The 19,808-nt window shown below is 43.6% G+C and overlaps 1 protein-coding gene across 5 annotated transcripts in view; it reads left to right on the plus strand.

The window, feature by feature from the left end:
- Nucleotides 1-19,808, plus strand: part of ACIN1 (apoptotic chromatin condensation inducer 1) — a 43,853-nt gene that overhangs the window by 2,740 nt on the left and 21,305 nt on the right. For 4 of the 5 annotated variants that reach the window (XM_055130071.1, XM_055130073.1, XM_055130070.1 and 1 more), the window contains exons 3-8: nt 3,554-3,665; nt 4,244-4,348; nt 12,104-12,189; nt 13,965-15,221; nt 16,441-16,656; nt 17,541-17,656. In XM_055130071.1, the coding sequence (XP_054986046.1) occupies nt 3,554-3,665; nt 4,244-4,348; nt 12,104-12,189; nt 13,965-15,221; nt 16,441-16,656; nt 17,541-17,656 (1,892 nt within the window). The remainder of the gene's footprint in view (nt 1-3,553; nt 3,666-4,243; nt 4,349-12,103; nt 12,190-13,964; nt 15,222-16,440; nt 16,657-17,540; nt 17,657-19,808) is intronic. The other variant, XM_055130072.1, reaches the window with a different exon arrangement.

The following is a 19,808-nucleotide window of genomic DNA, read 5'->3' on the forward strand; positions in this document are numbered from 1 at the left end:
TCAGGAGAGAAGTGTTTCACACTCCTTTTAACTTGTTGTGTTAAAAAATTACCTGCTTTGGGGGCTGGAGCAATAGCACAGCGGGTAGGGCGTTTGCCTTGCACGCTGCCGACCCGGGTTAGATTCTCAGCATCCCATATGGTTCCCTGAGCACCGCCAGGAGTCATTCCTGAGTGCAGAGCCAGGAGTAACCCCTGTGCATCGCCAGGTGTGACCCAAGAAGCAAAATAAATAAATTACCTGCTTTATATATTGCAATGACCAGAATTTCTTCAAAAGAAATTTTATACTAAAAAAAATTTGAGACTGTGAGCTGATTCTTTAGTGTGTATTTATATATATATATATGTGTGTATTATTTGTTGTTATATACCCTTTTTTTTGTTTGTTTTTGCCACTCCCAACAGTAGTCAGAGGACTACCTGGGGTCACTGCTTGCAGGGCAAATAACCTGCCAGCTATACTATCTCTCTAGTCCCAAACATGTGTATTTGTATTGGGGGGAGGTATTGGACCATATCCAGCAATGCTCAGGATAATTTTTTTCCCTTGCCTTTTGGGTCACATCTGGCAATGCTTTCGGGAATTGCTCCTGACTGTGCTCAGGGGAACATATGGGATGCCAGGAATTGAAGCTGGATCAGCTGCGTTCAAGGCAAATGCCCTATCTGCTGTACTGTTCCTCTGGCCCCAGTGCTCAGGATCTTGTCCTGGCCCAGGGATCACTCCTGCCACTCCTGCAGTGCTGGGGATTGAACTGGGGTTGGCTGCATGCAAGTCAAGTGCCGTCACCCTTGTACACTCTCTCTGACCCTCTTTAGCATTTTTAAATCCCTGTACAGTGGGTCATGCACTTACAGCGAAAAATCCAGGTCTTTGTAAGTGCATTGGTGTGCAGCTCCAGTGTTAGATGAAGTCCCAAGGTGCTTGGAAAAACAAGAGTGCCTTCCTACTCCCTTGTTACCACCTTGTTAAGCTGTAAGTATCATAATCTAGCCAGCTTACAGAGGTTTAGTATACAATTTTAACAAGCGAAAGAAACCAAGTAATGAGTTTACGGTTACGTTCCTTTTGCATTTTAGTTTTTGAAGCTTTAATTTTATTAACATAGGCTTTTATTTTACTTACTTACTTTTTATGGTGCTGGGGATTGAACCCAATTCACACACATTCAGGCCTAGCACTCTGCCCTGAACCATATCCCCAACCTCTAACATAGGATATTTGTAACAAATACCTGTATCCTCTTAATATATGCTACCCACGTTTCCTCACTATCTATTGTGTACCAGAAATTCATTTCTAGTTTAGGTGAAAATAAGCATTTACCATGCTTAAGAAAGTTGATTGGTGGGACTGGAGCAATAGCACAGCGGGTAGGGCGTTTGCCTTGCACGAGGCCGACCGGGGTTCGATTCCCAGCATCCCATATGGCCCCCTGAGCACCGCCAGGAGTGATTCCTGAGTGCAGAGCCAGGAGTAACCCCTGTGCATCGCCAGGTGTGACCCAAAAGGCAAAAAAAAAAAAAAGTTGATTGGTAACATGCAAAGTATTTGGATTTTTTCCTTTTTCTAGAGTACTGATAGTAGTACTTACCAAGCAAGAATGTTCTCTTGGGGCCTAGCTTAATCATTAGTGGGTAAAGTGACTTGCCTTGCATGCAGCTACCTGGCTTCTATCTCCAGCACCCCAAACAGCCCATCCAAGCCATGCCACGAGTGATCTCTGAGCATAGAGCCAGGAGTAAGACCTGAACACTCACATATATGGCCCAAACCCCAAACAAAAAAAATGTTCTCGGGAGGAGGACTTGGGTGCAAAGAAAGCTGAGGGCAGGAGGGTGATAAGGATAGTCTGAATTGTAGAAAAAGGGGTTAAACTCCTGGATTTTGTTTGGGGACACACTTGGCTCTATGCTTTAGGGTGGTTTTCATTGGTGCTCAGTGCTAAGAACTGAACCTGGGTCTTGTGTGTGCAAAGCATGCTTTCAGCCCATTCAGTTATTTGAGTTCCTGTATTTTAAGTATCGTTGCTGAGGATTTCTTCTTACCTGAAGAAAACAGGACTAAGAACTCTGTCTAAACACTGAGCTGAGGGCCAGAGTGATAGTACAATGGGGAGGGCATTTGCCTTGCACATGGCTGACTTGGGTTCTATCCCCAGCATCCCATATGGTTGCCCAAGCACTGCCAGGAGTGATTCCTGAGTGCATGAGCCAGGAGTAAACTCTGAGCATTGCTGGATATGACCCTTCCCAGCCCCCCCCCCAAAAAAAAGGCTGAATTGAGGGGCCAGAGTAAAAGTACAATGGGTAGGGTGCTTGCTCTGCACAAGGCCAACCCAGGTTCTATCCCTGGTTTCCCTCCCTAAGCACTTCTGGGTATGACCCCCCCAAAAAAAAACAAAAAAATGCTAAATTGATAGCCCCGTTCCTTAGTCTCTTGGCCTTAGGTCTTAAGTTCCATACTTGAATTTTGGAGATACAGCAAAATGTGTCTTGGATAAGTGGAGAATGATCTTCTTTTTCTTTTTTCTATTTTTTTGGGAATTGTATTTAGATAATTTAAATTGCGTGTAATTGTATATCATCTACAATTTCACAGGAGTATTCACTTATTTTTACTTTATTTTGGTTTTGGGGTCACACCCAGCAGTGCTCAGGAGTTACTTTTGGCTCTACAGTTAGGGATCACTCTAGATAGGCTCTGGGGACCATATGGAATGCTGGGGATTGAACCTGGGTCTGCTCTGTGCAAAGTATCCCACCCACTGTTTTATTTACCTAACAGCTAATTTTATTTCTATTTAAATTTTTTTTATTTTAGATTTTAATTATTATTTTTCTTTTTGAGTCACACCCATCGATGCTCAGGGGTTACTCCTGGCTCTGTGCTCAGGAATAACTCCTGGTGGTGCTTGGGGGACCATATGGGATGCCAGGGATTGAACCCGGATTGGCCGCATGCAAGGCAAAAGTCCTACCCGCTGTACTGTTGCTCCGGCCCCTATTTTATTTATTTATTTACTTATTTTTTATTTTTGGGTCATACCCAGCGATGCTTAGGGGTTACTCCTGGCTTTGCACTCAGGAATTACTCCTCGAGGTGCTTGGGGGGAACCATATGGGATGCCAGGGATCGAATCCGGGTCAGCCGCGTGCAAGGCAAATGCCCTACCTGCTGTGCTATCACTCGGCCCCCCTAATTTTATTTTTAAATTGTTTGTGCATCACTCTTTGGTTAGGAACGGAAAGATTACATTGCTTGGTGTTTTAGTTATGCCTTGCATGCTTAAGGCTCTTGGGTTTAGTCTCTGGCATTTGGTGGGGAAGGATATAATAAAATTATTCATGGCGATTTCTCTTTTTGCCATCTTTTGTGACAAATAGGACTATTTTGGCCCTCGACATAGGAATAGCTTAGAAAAGGACCTTCAGATATTTTTTCTTTCTTGGGTCCAAACATGAGGGATAGACTTTACTTCATGGAATTTTCTTTTTGCATTTTCCTGGTTTGCTTTCCTAGACTTTCTTTTTCCATGTCCTCTACATAGATTGGCGAGGAAATGAGCCAGAACAGTTTCATAAAGCAGTATCTGGAAAAGCAGCAGGAGCTACTTAGGCAGCGTTTGGAACGTGAAGCTCGTGAAGCTGCTGAACATGAAGGTAAGCTTAAACTGTTGCTTGTTACAAGGAGTTCTTTATTTGTAGTCCTGTCACAGAGTAGATGGGCTTGTTTAGGCAATTTTAGGAATAAGCCAGGCTGAAAAATGCGACTTAATTGCTTTGATAGTTTATGGAACCAAGAGAGTTTACTATTTTTATTTTTGTCAGGGAAAAAGACACTTATATTTTACTGTCATCTTAGAATTCCTGCCTAGAGGAGGAAGAGTTATAAGTAATTTTCATTTTGTCTTGGCTATGCTTAGGGGTTATTCGTGGCTGTGCACTCAGGAAATAGTCCTGGCAGTGTCCTGGGGACCAGATGGGATGCTGGGTATTGAACCTTGATTGGCCACGTGTAAGGCAACACTCTTCCCACTGTACTATTCCTCTGGCCCCAAATTACAAGTAAACTGCTTTAGGTAGAACTTACTCTTAAGGAGATTTTTTTCTTTGTGCAGTGCTCTTTGTAGCATATATTCTCTATCTCTGACTTTGCCTCATGTCCTCACTCCTCCACATATTCCCTCATGCTGAGCCCTTCACTCCCTCCCTGCCCCAACCCAATCTGTACTTTGCAGACGCTTCAGCAGAGTCTGAGGACGAGATGATCCATCCCGAGGGAGTGGCTTCCCTGCTGCCTCCTGACTTTCAGAGCAGCCTGGAGCTCAGCAGACATTCACCCAGTACGTATCTCCCTCCCCACTGCGCTTTTAGGTCAGTTCGCGTAGTTGGTGGGGGGAGATAGTTACACCTCCTTTCATGCTAAGCCTTCATAAAGCCCTAGGAAAATTGTGACGTTTCTATTTGACGTCTATTTTTTAAGGAAAGAATGTCTTTTTAAAAGTCTATATCATGTCAAGCTCTCCAGAGTATTTTATAAAGTCAGACATTTCTTTCCATTTGTACCTCTTTAAATCTCTACTTTTTCTCAATTTAGCAACAAATGCAACTGTTCGTCTCTTCATCAAGTGTATGTGTTGCATCTTTAGCCATATCTCCCAGTATATCCAGTCAAACCTTCAACTGTGCATCTGCTGCAATAACTGCAATAATTCATTCACCAGACTGGTATCAGATGCCTGTTATATGCACATTAGGAATACAGCAGAGGAAGACACAAGTATCTACTCTAAGGAAATGGCCAGTCCAGCAAAGATAGGGGGATTAAACAAGTTATTGCCTAAGTATTTACAGTTGCATTGTCTGCTATGCAAAGAGACAGGGCAGAAGTTTGGTTTGTTTTTGTTTTCGGGACATATCTTGCAGTACTCAAGGTTTACTCCTGACTGCACTAAGGGATCACTCCCAGCAGACTTGGGTAATATAGGGTGCTGGGGATGGAACCCAGGTCAGTGACGTTTAAGACCAGTACTTTACCTGCTATACTGTCTCTTTAGCCTGGAGCAGGTTATTTTTTGTTACAAATTGCAGGTCTTTTAATACAGTGTGTTCAGGGAAGATTAATTTTTTTCATGTTACTAAAATTTCTGAACACCCAGCATTGCATGATACATTAAGCAAAGTTACAAATGCAGCCTTTTAGGGGCTGGAGTGATAGTACAGCAGGGAAAGTGCTTGCCTTGCACGTGGCCAATCTAGATTCCAACCCCAGCACCCCACCAGGTGGTATCCCCTCTCTCAGTCCCATCAGGAGTATTCCTGAGCACTGCTGGGTGTGGCCTTCAAACCAAAATAAGTAAATTAATTCACCCTTTTGTCTTATAGGTGGTTATGTGTATATATTTACACACATACACATATATAAAATCTGAAGTGCAAATTAGAGAATATTTTGAACCACCTTTTGGTGGGGAGGACAGCCTTGAGCACTCCCCACAGCAAAAGGGGTGTGTGTGTGTGTTTGTGAGAGAGAGAGAGAGAGAGAGAGAGAGAGAGATGGTAGAGCAAATGTACAAACAAGGCCATGGGTTTGGTCCCCAGCATCATGTACATCCTCCCAACACCCCCTACATACATGCACACACTCTAGGAGTGTTGCCTAATTGTGTGGACACCACAGGGGTGGACCTGCTAGCCCTGAGCAGTCCTGCGTCTCCCACCTGTGCAAACACGAAATTATCAGGCCGGCACATCCAGTTGCCATGGATGGCCCCTATAGAATGTTTATATGTAGACTTTTATGGAATTCCCTTATAGGGGCTGGAGAGCTAGTACAGCTAGTACAGTGTTAACCTTGCATACAGCTGACCTGGGTTCTATCCCCAGCTTTCCATATTGTCCTCTGAACACCATCAAGAGTGATTCTTGAGTGCAGATCCAGGAGTAACCCCTGAGCATTGCCAGGTGTGATCGACCCACCCACCCCTCCCAACCAAAAACAGATTACTGCTATGTACAGATGTGCATGCCAGAATATATTTGAAGTTAACACTTTGTGAAATTTATTAGACAATTGCATATTAAACTTAACAGAGGTGATATGCTTTTGGTGTGTCTGTATGTATGATTGTATGTATGTGTATATGGTACCAGAAGTCAACCCAGGACCTCACATGTGCAAAAGCTGTGCTTTATCATTAAGCTACATCCACAGCCCAAAGATTTTTTTTTGTATTTTTAAGCTTTTTTGGTTTTTTTGTTTGTTTGTTTTTGGACCATACCTGGCAATGCTCTGGCTTTGCACTCAGCAATCACTCCTGCCTGTGTTCAGCGGGGGGACCTTATGGGTTGTTAGGATTTGAACCCTGGTCAACCATCTCCAAGGCAAGCAAGTGCCTTACCCACTGTGCTATCTATCTGGATCTGGTATGTTTTTTGTTTGTTTTGGCTTTTTGGGTCACTCCTGGGAATGCTCCTGGGAGTAACTCCTGGGAGTTACTCCTGGCTCTGCACTCAGGAATTACTCCTGGCAGTGCTTGGGTGACTATATGGGATGCCAGGATTGAACGTGGATCGGTCAAATGCAAGGCAAACGCCCCACCCACTTAGTATCGATTTGGCCTCAGCCTGGTATGGTTTTTTTTTTTTTTCTCTTTATTTGGGTCACACCCAGCGATGCTCAGGGGTTGCTCCTGGCTCTGCATTCAGGAGTTACTCCTGGCAGTGCTCGGGGGATATATGGGATGCTGGGGATTGAACCCAAGTTGGCCGCATGCAAGGCAAATGCCCTACCTGTGGACTCTCACTCTGGCCCCTCAGCCTGGTATGTTTTAAGTGACAAATAGTATAGATAGAGGCCAGAGTGATAGTACAGCGTAGGACTCTGGCCTCACTTATACAAAGTATGTACTCCAGCTCATTGAGCTCTTCCTGGTCCAATGTTGGCTCTTGATGTTTGGATGTTAGATTTAACTAATGTTAGATCATCAGTATCGCCATCACTATAGTGTCAGACAGATTAGCTTCATTGCTTTAAAAATCCTATATGCTCTATCTGTTCATCCCTCCCCTTACCCTCTGCCTTTTCTTCTTTTTTTAACCATAACAAATCAGTCTTCCTCATATTTGCAAAGAACCTTAAAATTTATGGAAAGCAGTCTTTTAGTTTACTCTATTTTTGTTTTTGGGTAGTTGGGGGTGAGGGGGTGGGGCTTGGGCCATAACTTCCTGGTGCTCAGGAAGTGTTCTATGCTCAGGAATTACTGCTGGTTGTATTCAGGGGATCATATTCAGAGGATTGCACCTGGGTTGGCTGCATGCAAAACAAGAGCCCTACCCACTGTATTATCTATCTCTTGTTCCATAGTCTTACTTTTTGTTTGGGGTCCACATTCAGTAGTACTCAGGGCTTATTTCTGGTTCTGTTCTCAGGGACCAGGGGCTTGGGATAACATATATGGTGCCAGGGATCAAACCTGGGTCAGCCATTTGCAAGGCTGTACTGTCTGTCACTCATTTTTATGACTTGACCTATTATAGCTAATTTAACTATGAAATTAATATTCCTACCAAAGCTATTAATTTCACAGATTATTCGTCCATTATCTTCTGAAGAGTCTGGCCTATCACTGTTTATTCTGACCATTGATGCTATGCACGTACTCAAAATGTAACTTGTTACTAACTGACTCGACATGAAGTGGCTTATACACAGAGAGTCTATTAAATAAGTGAATTGCTTTGTTTTGATTTTTTTGTTTTTGGGCCACACGTGGTGTTGCTCAGGGGTTACTCTTGGCTCTGAGCTTAGAAATCACTCCTGATGGGTTCAGGGGACCATATGGGGTGTAGCGGATCAAATCCAAGTCAGTCATGTGCAAGATAAGTGTTCTACTCACTGTACTATTTCTCTGGCCCCTATACAGATGATCTTTGAGTAAAAATTTACAACTTCTAGTTTGGTTTTTTTTGTTGTTGTTTTGTTTTAATTTTTTCATTTATTTATTATTGAATCACTGTGATATAGGCACGAATCACTGTGATATAGGTACTTAAAAAGCTGTTCATGGGGCTGGAGCGATAGTACAGTGGGCAGGCATTTGCCTTGCATGCTGCTGACCTGGGTTCGGTCCTCGGCATCCCATATGGTCCCCCAAGGACCACCAGGAGTAATTCCTGAGTGCAGAACCAGGAGTAACCACTGAGTATTGCCAGGTGTGACCCAAAAAGCAGGGGGCGGGGGAAGCTGTTAGAGCTGTTCATGGTTAGGTTTCAGTCATCCAGTGTTCCAACATCCATCCCTCCACCATTGTACATTTCCCAGCACCAGTGTCCCCAGTTTCCCTCCCATCACCCTCCCACCTCCCATCTAGTTTGTTGTATGTTTTTGTTTTATGTTTATTGTTTATGCTTCTTTGTGATGGGGAGTGGGGCCCACATCTGGCAGTTCAAGGTTTACTCCTGGCACTGTGCTCAAGGATCATTCCTGGGTGGATGTGATTTGGGAGACCATATGTGGTGCCAGGGATCAAACCCAGGTCAATTATGTGCAAGGCAAGTGCCTTACCTGCTGTACTCTCTCACTCTACAACCCCCTTTTTTAAAAAACGCAAGCAGAGATTTTATATTGGTTTTTAGACTTTTTATAAATATGAGAGAACACCTTGATTAGAGCTCATGCCACCTGCTTTATTAGGTTAGAAACTAGCTTCTTTTTTTTTTTAAACCATTAACAGCTTTTATTTATTTTTATTTTTTATTTTTTTTTTTGCTTTTTTTGGGTCACACCTGGCGATGCACAGGGGTTACTCCTGGCTCTGCACTCAGGAATTACCCCTGGCGGTGCTCAGGGGACCATATGGGATGCTGGGATTCGAACCCGGGTTGGCCGCGTGCAAGGCAAACGCCCTACCCGCTGTGCTATCACTCCAGCCCCAGAAACTAGCTTCTTAAACTGAGTTTTGCCTCCATATGTAACCATGTAACTGAATGCAGAGATTATGAAAAATCTTTTTACAAAGTAAGTTTATAAGGGGGCTTGAACACTAATACAGCATTTGCCTTGCACACAATTGCATCAGCTTCGACCCTCATTCAAGTCCCCAGCACCACATGCACGTATAGTCCTCTGAGCACTGCCAGGGCTCATCCCTCAGCACGGAGCTAGGAGTAGCCTCTAGAGAGCACTAGGGATGTCCCAACACCCCACCCCTCCATAAATAAAATAGGTTTATGATTTCTTATCAGTAATGTTTTATATATTTGCCCTTTTTGGGGCACAGAGGACATACCTGGCGATGCTTAAGGGTTATTCCTGGCTCTGCACTTGGGAATTAACATGGTAATGCTGGGGGGACCATATAGGATGCTGGGGATTGAACCCAAATCAGCTGTGTGCAAGGCAGGCACCGTATCCAGCCCCTACATACCTATTCCATATACCTGAGGTCACATGAAAATTTCTTGGCAAGAAGGGGTTACAAAAGAAAAAAGTTTTAAAAGCCCATTGTTTTGTGGGTAATTTAATTTTTTTTGTCTTTTGTTTTGGGAATTACCAGCACCCAGCAATGCTCAGGGCTTATCCTTAACCCTGTGCTTAAGAATCTAGTCCTGGCAGACTCGGGGGACCATGTGGAATGTGGAAGGTTGAACAGGGTTGGCTGTGTGCAAAGCAAATGCCCTACCCACTATATTGCTGTAGCCCTTGAATTTTTTGTACACTGCTTAAAAGTAAGCCCATTCTAGTAAGTGTCTTGGATAAAATTATCTTTAGGGTGTCATTCTAAACTCTTACTAATATTTGCATACAACTTTGAAATATTGTAATAGTAGAAAACCACTATTTAATACTGGTAAACATCTTTAGTTCACCCCCTTTCTTCATTTGTCAAAACATTGAACCCAATTTATTACACTTTTTTGTTTCGTGCTTGGGGCTACTCTTGGCTAGGTGTGCTTAGGGGTTAGTCTAGTTGATATTTGGAGAACCATGTGGTGTTGAAGATCCACCCCAGAACTCCTACATACAAAGTGCAAGCTATACGCAAATTCTTTTTTTTTTCTTATTTTTTTACTTTTTTGGGTCATACCTGATGATGCTCAGGGGTTACTCCTGGCTCTGCACTCAGGAATTACTCCTGGCGGTGCTCGGGGGACCATATGGGATGCTAGGAATCAAACCCGGGTTGGTCACATGCAAGGCAAACGCCCTACACGCTGTGCTATCGCTCCAGCCCCCCAGTACCCAAATTCTTAAAGTGATTTTCCCATATTTATCTTCAGTGGAATATATGTGACTTTTTTTTAGTTTTTACATGAACTTAGTTTCCCTAAGAAAAAAAAAATTGAAAAAAATCTTGAATTCCCAGTATGTAAAATACAATTGAAAAGGCCCATTTATGAAACCTTGTTTTGGTTTTGGTTTTTTTGGTTTTTCAGTGCTCAGGAAATACTTTATACTCAGTTCCCAAGGGACCATTCAGTACTGGAGATCGATCCATTTCTCCTGCCTGGGCTTGAAGTAAAAGGACTTCCTAGAACTTTAAGTTCCTTAAAACTACCATTTAGGGGCTGAAGGAATAGTACAATAGTACAAAGTACAAGCACTTGCCTTGCTGACCTGGGTTTGATCCCCAGCATCCCATATGGTCTCCAGAGTACCACCAGTAGTGATTCCTGAATACAGAGTCAGGAGAAAGTCCTGAGCATCACTGGGTGTGGCCCAGAAACCAAACCAACAGACACCCCATCATTTAAGGTAATTGGTCATCTGATGAAAAGGGACGCCAACCTGTGGTCATGTTAAAATTTTTTTTGGCTGAGTAGGGCGATGGTTTGGCCACATCCAGTAGTACACCAGGTCATACGTGGTGCTAAGGATCAGAGCTGGCTTGGCTGCATATATGATAACTTACCTGTATTATCAACCTAGTGTGACATTTTACATGAGTAATTGCCCTTTTTTTTTTCTTTTGCTTTTTGGGTCATACCCTGCGATGCACAGGAGTTACTCCTGGCTTTGCACTCAGGAATTATTCCTGGCAGTGCTCAGGGAACCTTATGGGATGCTGGGAATCGAACCCGGGTCAGCCGCATGCAAGGCAAACGCCCTACCCGCTATACTATTGTCCAGCCCCTGCCCTTTGTATTTTTACATTCCTGTCTGAAAGTTTGAAGTCTCTGAAAATCATTTTATATTTATTTGTAATATCTGAGTTGATTTTGAGATACACAAAAATGTTTTAGATGTGTATAGCAGGAATTTAACAATTCTGTCTGTATTCCTATTGCTCATTGATTTGATCGAGCAGGCACTAGTAACGTCTCCATTGTGAGACTTGTTACTGTTTTTGGCATATCGAATAGGCCACAGATAGCTTGCCAAGCTCTGCCGTGCAGGCAAGATACTCTCAGTAGCTTGCTGAGCTCTCTAAGAGGGGCGGGGGAATCGAACCTGGGTCAGCCACGTGCAAGGCGAATGCCCTACCCACTGCGCTATAGCAGGAATAATCAGTAAAACCCTTACTTTTTAAATTTAATCCTCCTGAAACTCAGGCTACAGTTTGCACTGTACTTGCCTCATAAATAACCCTAACAGGGCTTTTATGGGGGATATGAAGGGAGGGACACCTGGCGTAGTGCACAAGGATTAGTCCTGATGGGCTTAGGTGACTATATGTGGTGCTGGGTATACAACTGAGCTTGACCATGTGCAGGGCAGGTGCCCTACCCACTGTATCTTTCTGGCCCCTGACAGGCCTTTTTCTTTTTCTCTTTTCTTTTCTTTTCTCTTCTCTTCTCCTCTCCTCTCCTCTCCTCTCCTCTCCTCTCCTCTCCTCTCTTCTTTTTTCTTTTCTTTTCTCTTTTCTTTTTTTTCTTTTCTTTTTTCTCTTCTTTTCCTTTCTTTTCTTTTCTTCTCTTTTCTCTTCTTTTCTTTTTTTTAAAATATCTTTTTCTTCTTCCTTGTAAAAGCCAGAGACATTGAAGCAGATAATGTACTAACTATAGTACATATGTCTCAGTTGATTGAATTTTAGTAAGCAGCCCTAAATTAGTCCTTATGTCATATGCTTGACTTAATACTTATTTTCACTTAATAGGAAAAAGCTCTATTTCTGAAGAAAAGGGTGAATCTGATGATGAGAAACGAAGGAAAGGAGAGCGACGATCAACTAGGGTCAGACAGGTAACTCCGTATACCTCCTAAAATGTTCATCCCTTTGGACAGTGCTTTGGACATCTTAGAATTAGTTTTTGGTATTGTTTTTATAGATTCACCACCATCATCATATCATTTATCTTTCTCTTTGGATTTTGGGCCACAGCTGGTGGTGCTCGAGCTATCCTAGCTTTGCTAAAGGGCATTCTTTGCAGTACTCAGGGGACCATGCATTGCTGGTGATCAAGTCAGGCCTCTTCTTGCAAAGCATGTACTCAACCTAGCCCCCATGTTTCACTCTCGTTAGCATTAAATTTTTTTTTAATCTGCCTTGCCTTCAGATTCATAAGTAAGTATATAAAAAGCAAAACTTGGGTATGCAGAGGTAGTACAGAGTTTGAAGGTCTTTGCCTTGTTGCACGTGACACATTCCAGTTTGATCCATAGCAACACAAGGTCCATTGAGCACTGCTAATAGCACTCCTCATGCACGGAGTCAGGAGTATCCCTGAGTACTGCAGGTCCCTGAGTACTGCAAGTCCAAACCATCCTTCCCCATCTACTCCCAGAAACTTACATTTTAATGAACTTAGTAGAATTTGCCATCTATCCTGTCTCTAAAGCGCTTTTTTGAAATGACAATTGAAATCTTGAGATTCTAAGACTCTACATTGTCAGCAGAATACAGAAGTGTATGTGTGGGCCAGAGCAATAGTACAGTGATGAAGGCATTTGCCTTGCATGTGGCTGACCTGGGTTCGATTCCCAGTATCCCATATTGTACCCTGAAGTATACCACCAGGGGTGATTCCTGATTGCAGAGCCAGGAATTATCCCTGAGCATTGCTGGGAATGACCCAAAAGGCAAAAAAAAAAGGTGTATGTGAAATTGTAGTTGAATGAGGAGAGGTGGGCAGACAGCTCAACTGGCTGAGTGCATGCTTTGTATTTGGGAGGCCCAGGTTCAATCCCTGGCACCAGAGAGTCTTCAAATAACCCTGAGCACTGTTGGTGTGGCTCCTCAAAAAGAAGTGGAGGGTATTAAATAGACCAAAATGATGATAATCATATTCAGTGATCATAGCCCCCCATTTTCTAGACATTATATATATTTATATTTTGGGTTTCCCAGCCAGTAATCCAAAGGCCTCCGGGACCTCTCCCATAGCCAAACAGAACAATAGTTCAGTGTAAGAGTCTGAGGGTGTAGTGCTGCTGGGGCTCTTTGATGCTGGGCATAACCTGACCTCGGCTACCCTGGCAGTGCTCAGAGACCTTTAGGGCTGCATCTGGCATTACTGGGGTTTGTACAGGAGTTGATTGCATGCACAGCATATGCCCTATTTCCTGTACTTTTTCTGCAAACCCTGTTTAAGTTTGTTTTTAAAGCTTGAAACAAAACAAAACAAAAAAAGGACAGCATTATTGTATTCTCTTTGGTCACTTTATTTATTTATTTATTTTTGCTTTTTGGGTCACACCCAGCAATGCACAGGGGTTACTCCTGGCTCTGCACTCAGGAATCACCTCTGGTGATGCTCAGGGGACCATATGGGATGCTGGGATTCAAACCTGGGTCGGCTGTGTGCAAGGCAAACGCCCTACCCGCTGTGCTATTCCTCCAGCCCAGGTCACTTTATTTTCATTCCTGTCCCACTATTAGTCATGCTTTGTTGTCCTTATATTCAGTTCTGTGTTGATCAAAGTGTTTTTCATTGAGATTCTCTCCCATGTTAGTCTAGTGAGGTGTTTATTCTCCTTCTTGATAGTAAATAATTTGGAAACATTGTCACGTTTTTTAGGCAAGAGCAGCTAAACTCTCTGAATGCAGCCAGGCTGCTGAAGAGGAGGAAGATCAGGAAGCACCTTCCAGAAATCTGAGGGTCAGAGCAGATCGAAACATAAAAACTGAGGAGGATGAAGAGGAGGAAGAGGAAGAGGAAGAAGAGGAGGAAGAGGAGGAAGATGATGATGAAGGACAAAAATCTAGGGATGCACCTGTCCTAAAACAGTTTAAAGTAGAAGCGGGGACAGAAATGCCCGGAGCAAAACCAGAAGTGATGGACGAGAAACCCCAAACTGTAAAATCCCCAGAACAGGAACTGTTAGAGCGAGGAGGAAGGGTGACAAGGTCCCAGGACGAGGCAAGAAGAAGTTATCTGGCCAAACATCCGCCAGAGAAAGAGATGCAGACAGCTTCTCCCCCTGAGGAAGAAGGAAAGGAAACTAAACCTTCAAAAGACTTAGAGGAAAAACCCAAGTCTCCTTCTCCCCCTCGGTTGACAGAAGATGTGGAGAAGGCCCTTCTGGTGCTGCCGCCGGAGCATACTGCTGGTGAGGAGGAGGCTCCCCCACCTTTACTTACCAAGGAAGCTGCTTCTCCACCACCAAAAACCCAACTGCAGAGTGAAGAAGCAGAGCCCATGGAAGGCCCAGCCCCCCCAGTTCTCACTCAGTTATCGCCTCCTAATGCAGATGCTGAGGCTAGGGAGGTATTAACATCTCAGCACACTATCCAGGTGGTGGGAAGCCTGCCTCCTTTGTCAAGTCCTGCAGACACCAAAGCAGAATCTTTAGTAAAGGAAATGCCAGAAAGTGCCCTGCCTGCAGTACAGGCAAGCACGCTGGCTGAATCAACTCAGAAGATAACTGAAACAGAGTCAGAAAAATCTGTTCAGCCACTCTCCCTAAAAATTGAGGAGTTAGCACCAACCAAAGGGGTCACTGAGGAATCTTTGAAGCAGCCATCTTTGGAACAGAAGGAAGGCCTGAGGGCTTCTCCTGCCCTTCTGCCTAGCCACGGATTAAAACGGTCAGCTGACTCTTCCTCTAGCCGTTCCTCCTCCTCTTCCTCCTCCAGTTCTAGGTCAAGATCTCGCTCTCCGGACAGCTCAGGCTCTCGGTCCCACTCACCTCCAAGATCCCAGCAGAGAGATGTATCTCAACCACACATTCTTACCAACCCTCATGGTAGATCCACAATGGGTTCCAGATCTACATCTGAGTCCAGATCACGTTCCCGGTCTCGATCTCGTTCAGCCTCAAGTAACAGCAGAAAAGTGAGTGTTGGGGGCTCCTGCTGCATTTGTCAATCTCCCTCTGTCTCTGGCCTCTGCTTCACTTTGACATTTTTTGTGGAGGTGGACATTTGGTCAAGGTCTTAACACATGTAAGACATGTGCTTTCTTGTAAACATGAAGCAATATCCACAGCGCCTTCCAGTGTTTTTCGGCCCCAGTATAACCTGTCATGATTTCTGGCTGGAATAAATAGATTAATCTTCCTTGAAATCTCAGTTTGCTGATTACTTTTCCCTCATTTCAGAGCCAATAAATATTTTCAGTTCCTTGATCTCCGAATGGAGTCCTTTTGAGTCCAAAGAAAGTTGAGGACCAAGGCCCTGAGTTCTTTCCCCAGCACCCCTGGAGATACCCAGGACACCACTATTCCTATCTGAGCAAGATTTTTCTCTCCAGGAGTGCCTCCCTGCCCCCGCCCCCGCCCCGCTGGTGAGGCCCCTGTTAAAACAGAAAGTTGAATCTAGACTATATCTCTTTGTTGGCTACACCCAGCAGTGCCTTTGGATCAATCCTGGTAGTGTGCAGAGGACCATTACGTGGTGCTGAAATTGAATTAACTCATATACTATCTTTCTAGCCTCAAGGCCCTAAATTTGTATGTGTTTGGGCCACACCTAGCAATGCTCAGGAGCTGCTCCAGAGCTTTGCACAGAGTTGCTCTCAGCATTGCTTGAGGGATCAGTGATGTACTTGGGATGAAACCTAGGCCTCCCACATGCACACCATACAGCAGCCTTTTGACCTATTTCCCAGACTCAGAGATTCAAGAGTTCTTATGGGTATGGCTGTGTCTTTTCCTAGTTGTATCCGAGTATACAGCAGAGTTAAGGTTTCTTAAGTTTTTTTTTTTTCTTTTTGGGTCACACCCATCGATGCTCGGGGGTTATTCCTGGCTTTGCACTCAGGAATTACTCCTGGCGGTGCTTGGGGGACCATATGGGATGCCGGGGATTGAACCCGGGTCGGCCTCGTGCAAGGCAAACGCCCTACCCTCTATGCTATCGCCCCGGCCCCGGTTTCTTAAGTTTTAATAATCTAGGAAGTCATGGAGGTAACCGAAACAGCAGTAAACTAGAGATACAAAAGTCTAAACTATGTGGGTGGGAAGGAAAAAAAAATTTGAAGTTAAATTGTTCAGTACAGTTGGAAAACATATCATACAAAATAATTCCATTTACTGTGTATTTTGTTTCTTTAGTCTCTGAGTCCTGGAGTCTCCAGGGACAGCAGCACCAGCTACACTGAAACCAAAGATCTCTCTTCTGGTCAGGAGGTTGTCACTCCACCAGTGCCACAAGTGCAGGTCCTTGAGCCAAAGGAGAGGACTTCCACTCCATCTTCTCTCCGAGGGAGGCGTCTGAGCCAGCCTGAACCAGAGGAAAAGCGTGTCCCTCAGAGGTTACAGCCTGAAAGGGTAGGCTATCATGCCCCCTCCTTGTGGGATGCAGAGTTTTAGATGTGTTTTCCCCCTTTGTCTTAGCTACAAAACTGAAAAGTCAGACTGAACAAAATTTAATCACAAGGTAGAAAGGTTGGGGACGCTGGCGGGTCGGAGTTAAAAAGAAAAATAAAAGAAAAAAAGAAAGGTTGGGGACACCTTCCATTTCACTCACTTTCAGCTTCACTTCCTGAAAGTGCTATGAGGCTCATAATAGGCTTCTCATCTCCTTAGCTCTCGGGGCCAGTTCTTCTCAGAACATCTTTTTTCTTCCCAAAAGAATCTTCTCGAGGCTGGAGTGATAACACAGCGGGTAAGGCATTTGCCTTGCACTCGGCCGACCCGGGTTCGATTCCCAGCATCCCATATGATGCCCCTGAGCACCGCCAGGAGTGATTCCTGAGTGTAGAGCCAGGAGTCAGCCCTGAGCATCACCGGGTGTAACCCAAAAAGCCAAAAAAAAAAAAAAAAAAGGAATCTCTTCTTTTCTCCCATAATTCTATTCCACTTTATAATTTTTTTTTTTTTTTTTTTGCATGAGGGGTAGAGTTTGAGCCACTACAGCAGTGCTCAGGGCTTACTCCTGGCTCTGTGGTCAGGGATCACTCCTGGAAGAGCACCGAGGACCATCTAGGGAGGCCAGGGATGAATCTGGGTCAGCAGTATGCAAGGCAGTGCTCTACCTGCTGCACTATCTCTCTGGCCCCTACCTTCCACACTTGGTCAAATCTTGAAATAACAAAGTATAGGGTTGTTTATGGCTGGGACTATGCGTCCTAGTTTACTTTCCACCAGCTCACAAGAAATTGAGCATATTTAAGTACTTCGCTATGTTTGTTTTGCTGTGTTTGTCCTGACAGGGTAGCCCAAAGAAGTGTGAAGCGGAAGAGGCAGAGCCACCAGCTGCCACACAGCCTCAAACCTCAGAGATTCAGACCACTCACCTACCAGAATCAGAAAGAACTCATCATACTGTGTAAGTGATGGATATCAACCGGGGGAAACAAGGAACTAGGAGTGTGGGATAATTCTTTGCTCCCTTGGGATCTTTGAATAGGAATTCCTAGTTCCCTCTTAAAACACGGCAAAGCCTTATTTGGACAAAGGCTGATTTCAGTTACTATGCTGGTAGATGCCACCAGAACTCTCTTAAGGTAGTCTGGAAAATGGTGGTGAGAACATAAGAAACCCATATTTGGCAGTCATCAGACCATATTAGTCCATTTCTTTTAGGAGCAGGCCACAAAAATTTCTGTTTTTAAATTAAAGATGCTTTAAGGGAATTGACTTAAGAGCATCAGAACTCGATATGATTATAATAGACAGTTCCCAGCTGTATTTTTGTCTGAGAACATAGTTAAATAAAATATATTGTGGGTTTTAAAAAACAAAGGGAAGTTACTATTTTCCACTTCCTGTATTTTCCCTGATTATTATCATTTTATCAGTATAGTCTTAATTTAGCTTTTATAGCATGAGTATAGCAAAATATAAAATATTGGGCCAGAAGTTTTATCCCTGAGCTCATAGACTACTTGGGTCGATCTTTCCATTTAATTATTTAAATTTTTACTTAGTCACCTTGGATTATAAAGTTACTCGATGTTGGGTTCCAGGCATACAATGTTCCAGTACTATTCGCTTTATCATTGTGCACTATTCACCAGTTTCCTCTGTTTCCCTGCCTCTGTGACAGGCTTTTTTTTTTTTAATCTGGTACTGTGGCTTACAGTACTGTTTCTAAGAGGGCTTTTGCATAATACTTCACCACCTTTGAGTACCCTCCTCCTCCTCCTCCAGACATATTGACCATTTCCCTCCCCCATTCTTGTAGCATTCTCTTCCCTGTCCTGTTCCTCCTCCCCTACCCCTCACCCCCACACATTTAATTAATGAGTTTTTTATTTCCTATATTGAGTCTTAGAAAAATATTCTTTTCGGAAGTTAAATTTAACAAATATGTCATTCCTAGGTAGGTATTAGAGATTAAGAACCCATTGAAGCAAACTTATTTTACCTTCAAATAGAAGCATTTCTGGGGCTGGAGAGATGGTACAGGAGGTAAGGCACCTGTTTATATGCGGTCAACCCAGCATCGATCCCAGGGTCACTCCTGAGCAAAGAGCCAGGAATAATCCATAAGCACTGCCTGATGTGGCCCCAGCTGATGTAACCCCAGCTCCTTCTACCCCCCCACTTCCCCCAAAAGAGGTAAAGCATTGCTTCTAGACATCAAAAATCATGTGCTACTTTGGTGGATGTCCTGTGTAAACATTTGTTCCATAATTGTTTCTATATCACTTAACACTAACAATATCAATATGATCTGCCCTTTGTGTAAAAGTCTAACATTTCTAAAAGTTTGAATAATTTTATGAAAAATTATTTTTGGTGGGTGGGTACACAGATCACATCATTCATTTTGTTACAACTTTTTAATAGTTTGTATACCTTAATATATAGGCTTTTTCTTGGGGGCATATATACGTGTGTGTGTGTGTGTGTGTGTGTGTGTGTCTCTCTATGTGTGTACATGTATATACATACACTTATGCCCTTAAAATGCTATTGCCTCTGCTGCCATCTTGTGGCCAAAGCACTTTTGAAAACCAAAAGTTTACCTTTTTTCATTCAAAACTTTTTGTTTTACCTTTTTGGGATGAATACATTATCCTTTGGAAAGGGATTTTTCTTCTAGGACCATAAGGTGAAAACTCAACGGATTCTGGAAGGTGTTCAGGACTCCCCAGCTACAACATCGATGAGGAAATGGGGTGACACCTTCTTTCCATGTCCATCAACCAGAAATAATACCTATTCTCTTCTCCCCATCCCATGGAGAGTGCGGCACGTTCTTTATTTAATGAGAGTTTTGAAGTTGGTGTTGGTGCTTATTACCAGTTGGCCTGAGGAACTGCCTTCTTTGTACATTATGAAACAAGCAGTGGCCAAAGAGATAGTACAGTGGGTGGGGCATTTGCCTTGCACATGACCAGCCTAGGTTCAGTTCCTGGCACCCCATGTGGTCCCCTGAGCACTGCCAGGATTGATCCCTGTATGCAGCACTAGGAAAACACTTGGAGTACACTAGATGTGACCCTAAAACAGAACCAGACGAAAAAAAAAAA

Source organism: Sorex araneus, chromosome 3 (assembly GCF_027595985.1).
Source record: "Sorex araneus isolate mSorAra2 chromosome 3, mSorAra2.pri, whole genome shotgun sequence".
Classification (NCBI taxonomy): domain Eukaryota; kingdom Metazoa; phylum Chordata; class Mammalia; order Eulipotyphla; family Soricidae; genus Sorex; species Sorex araneus.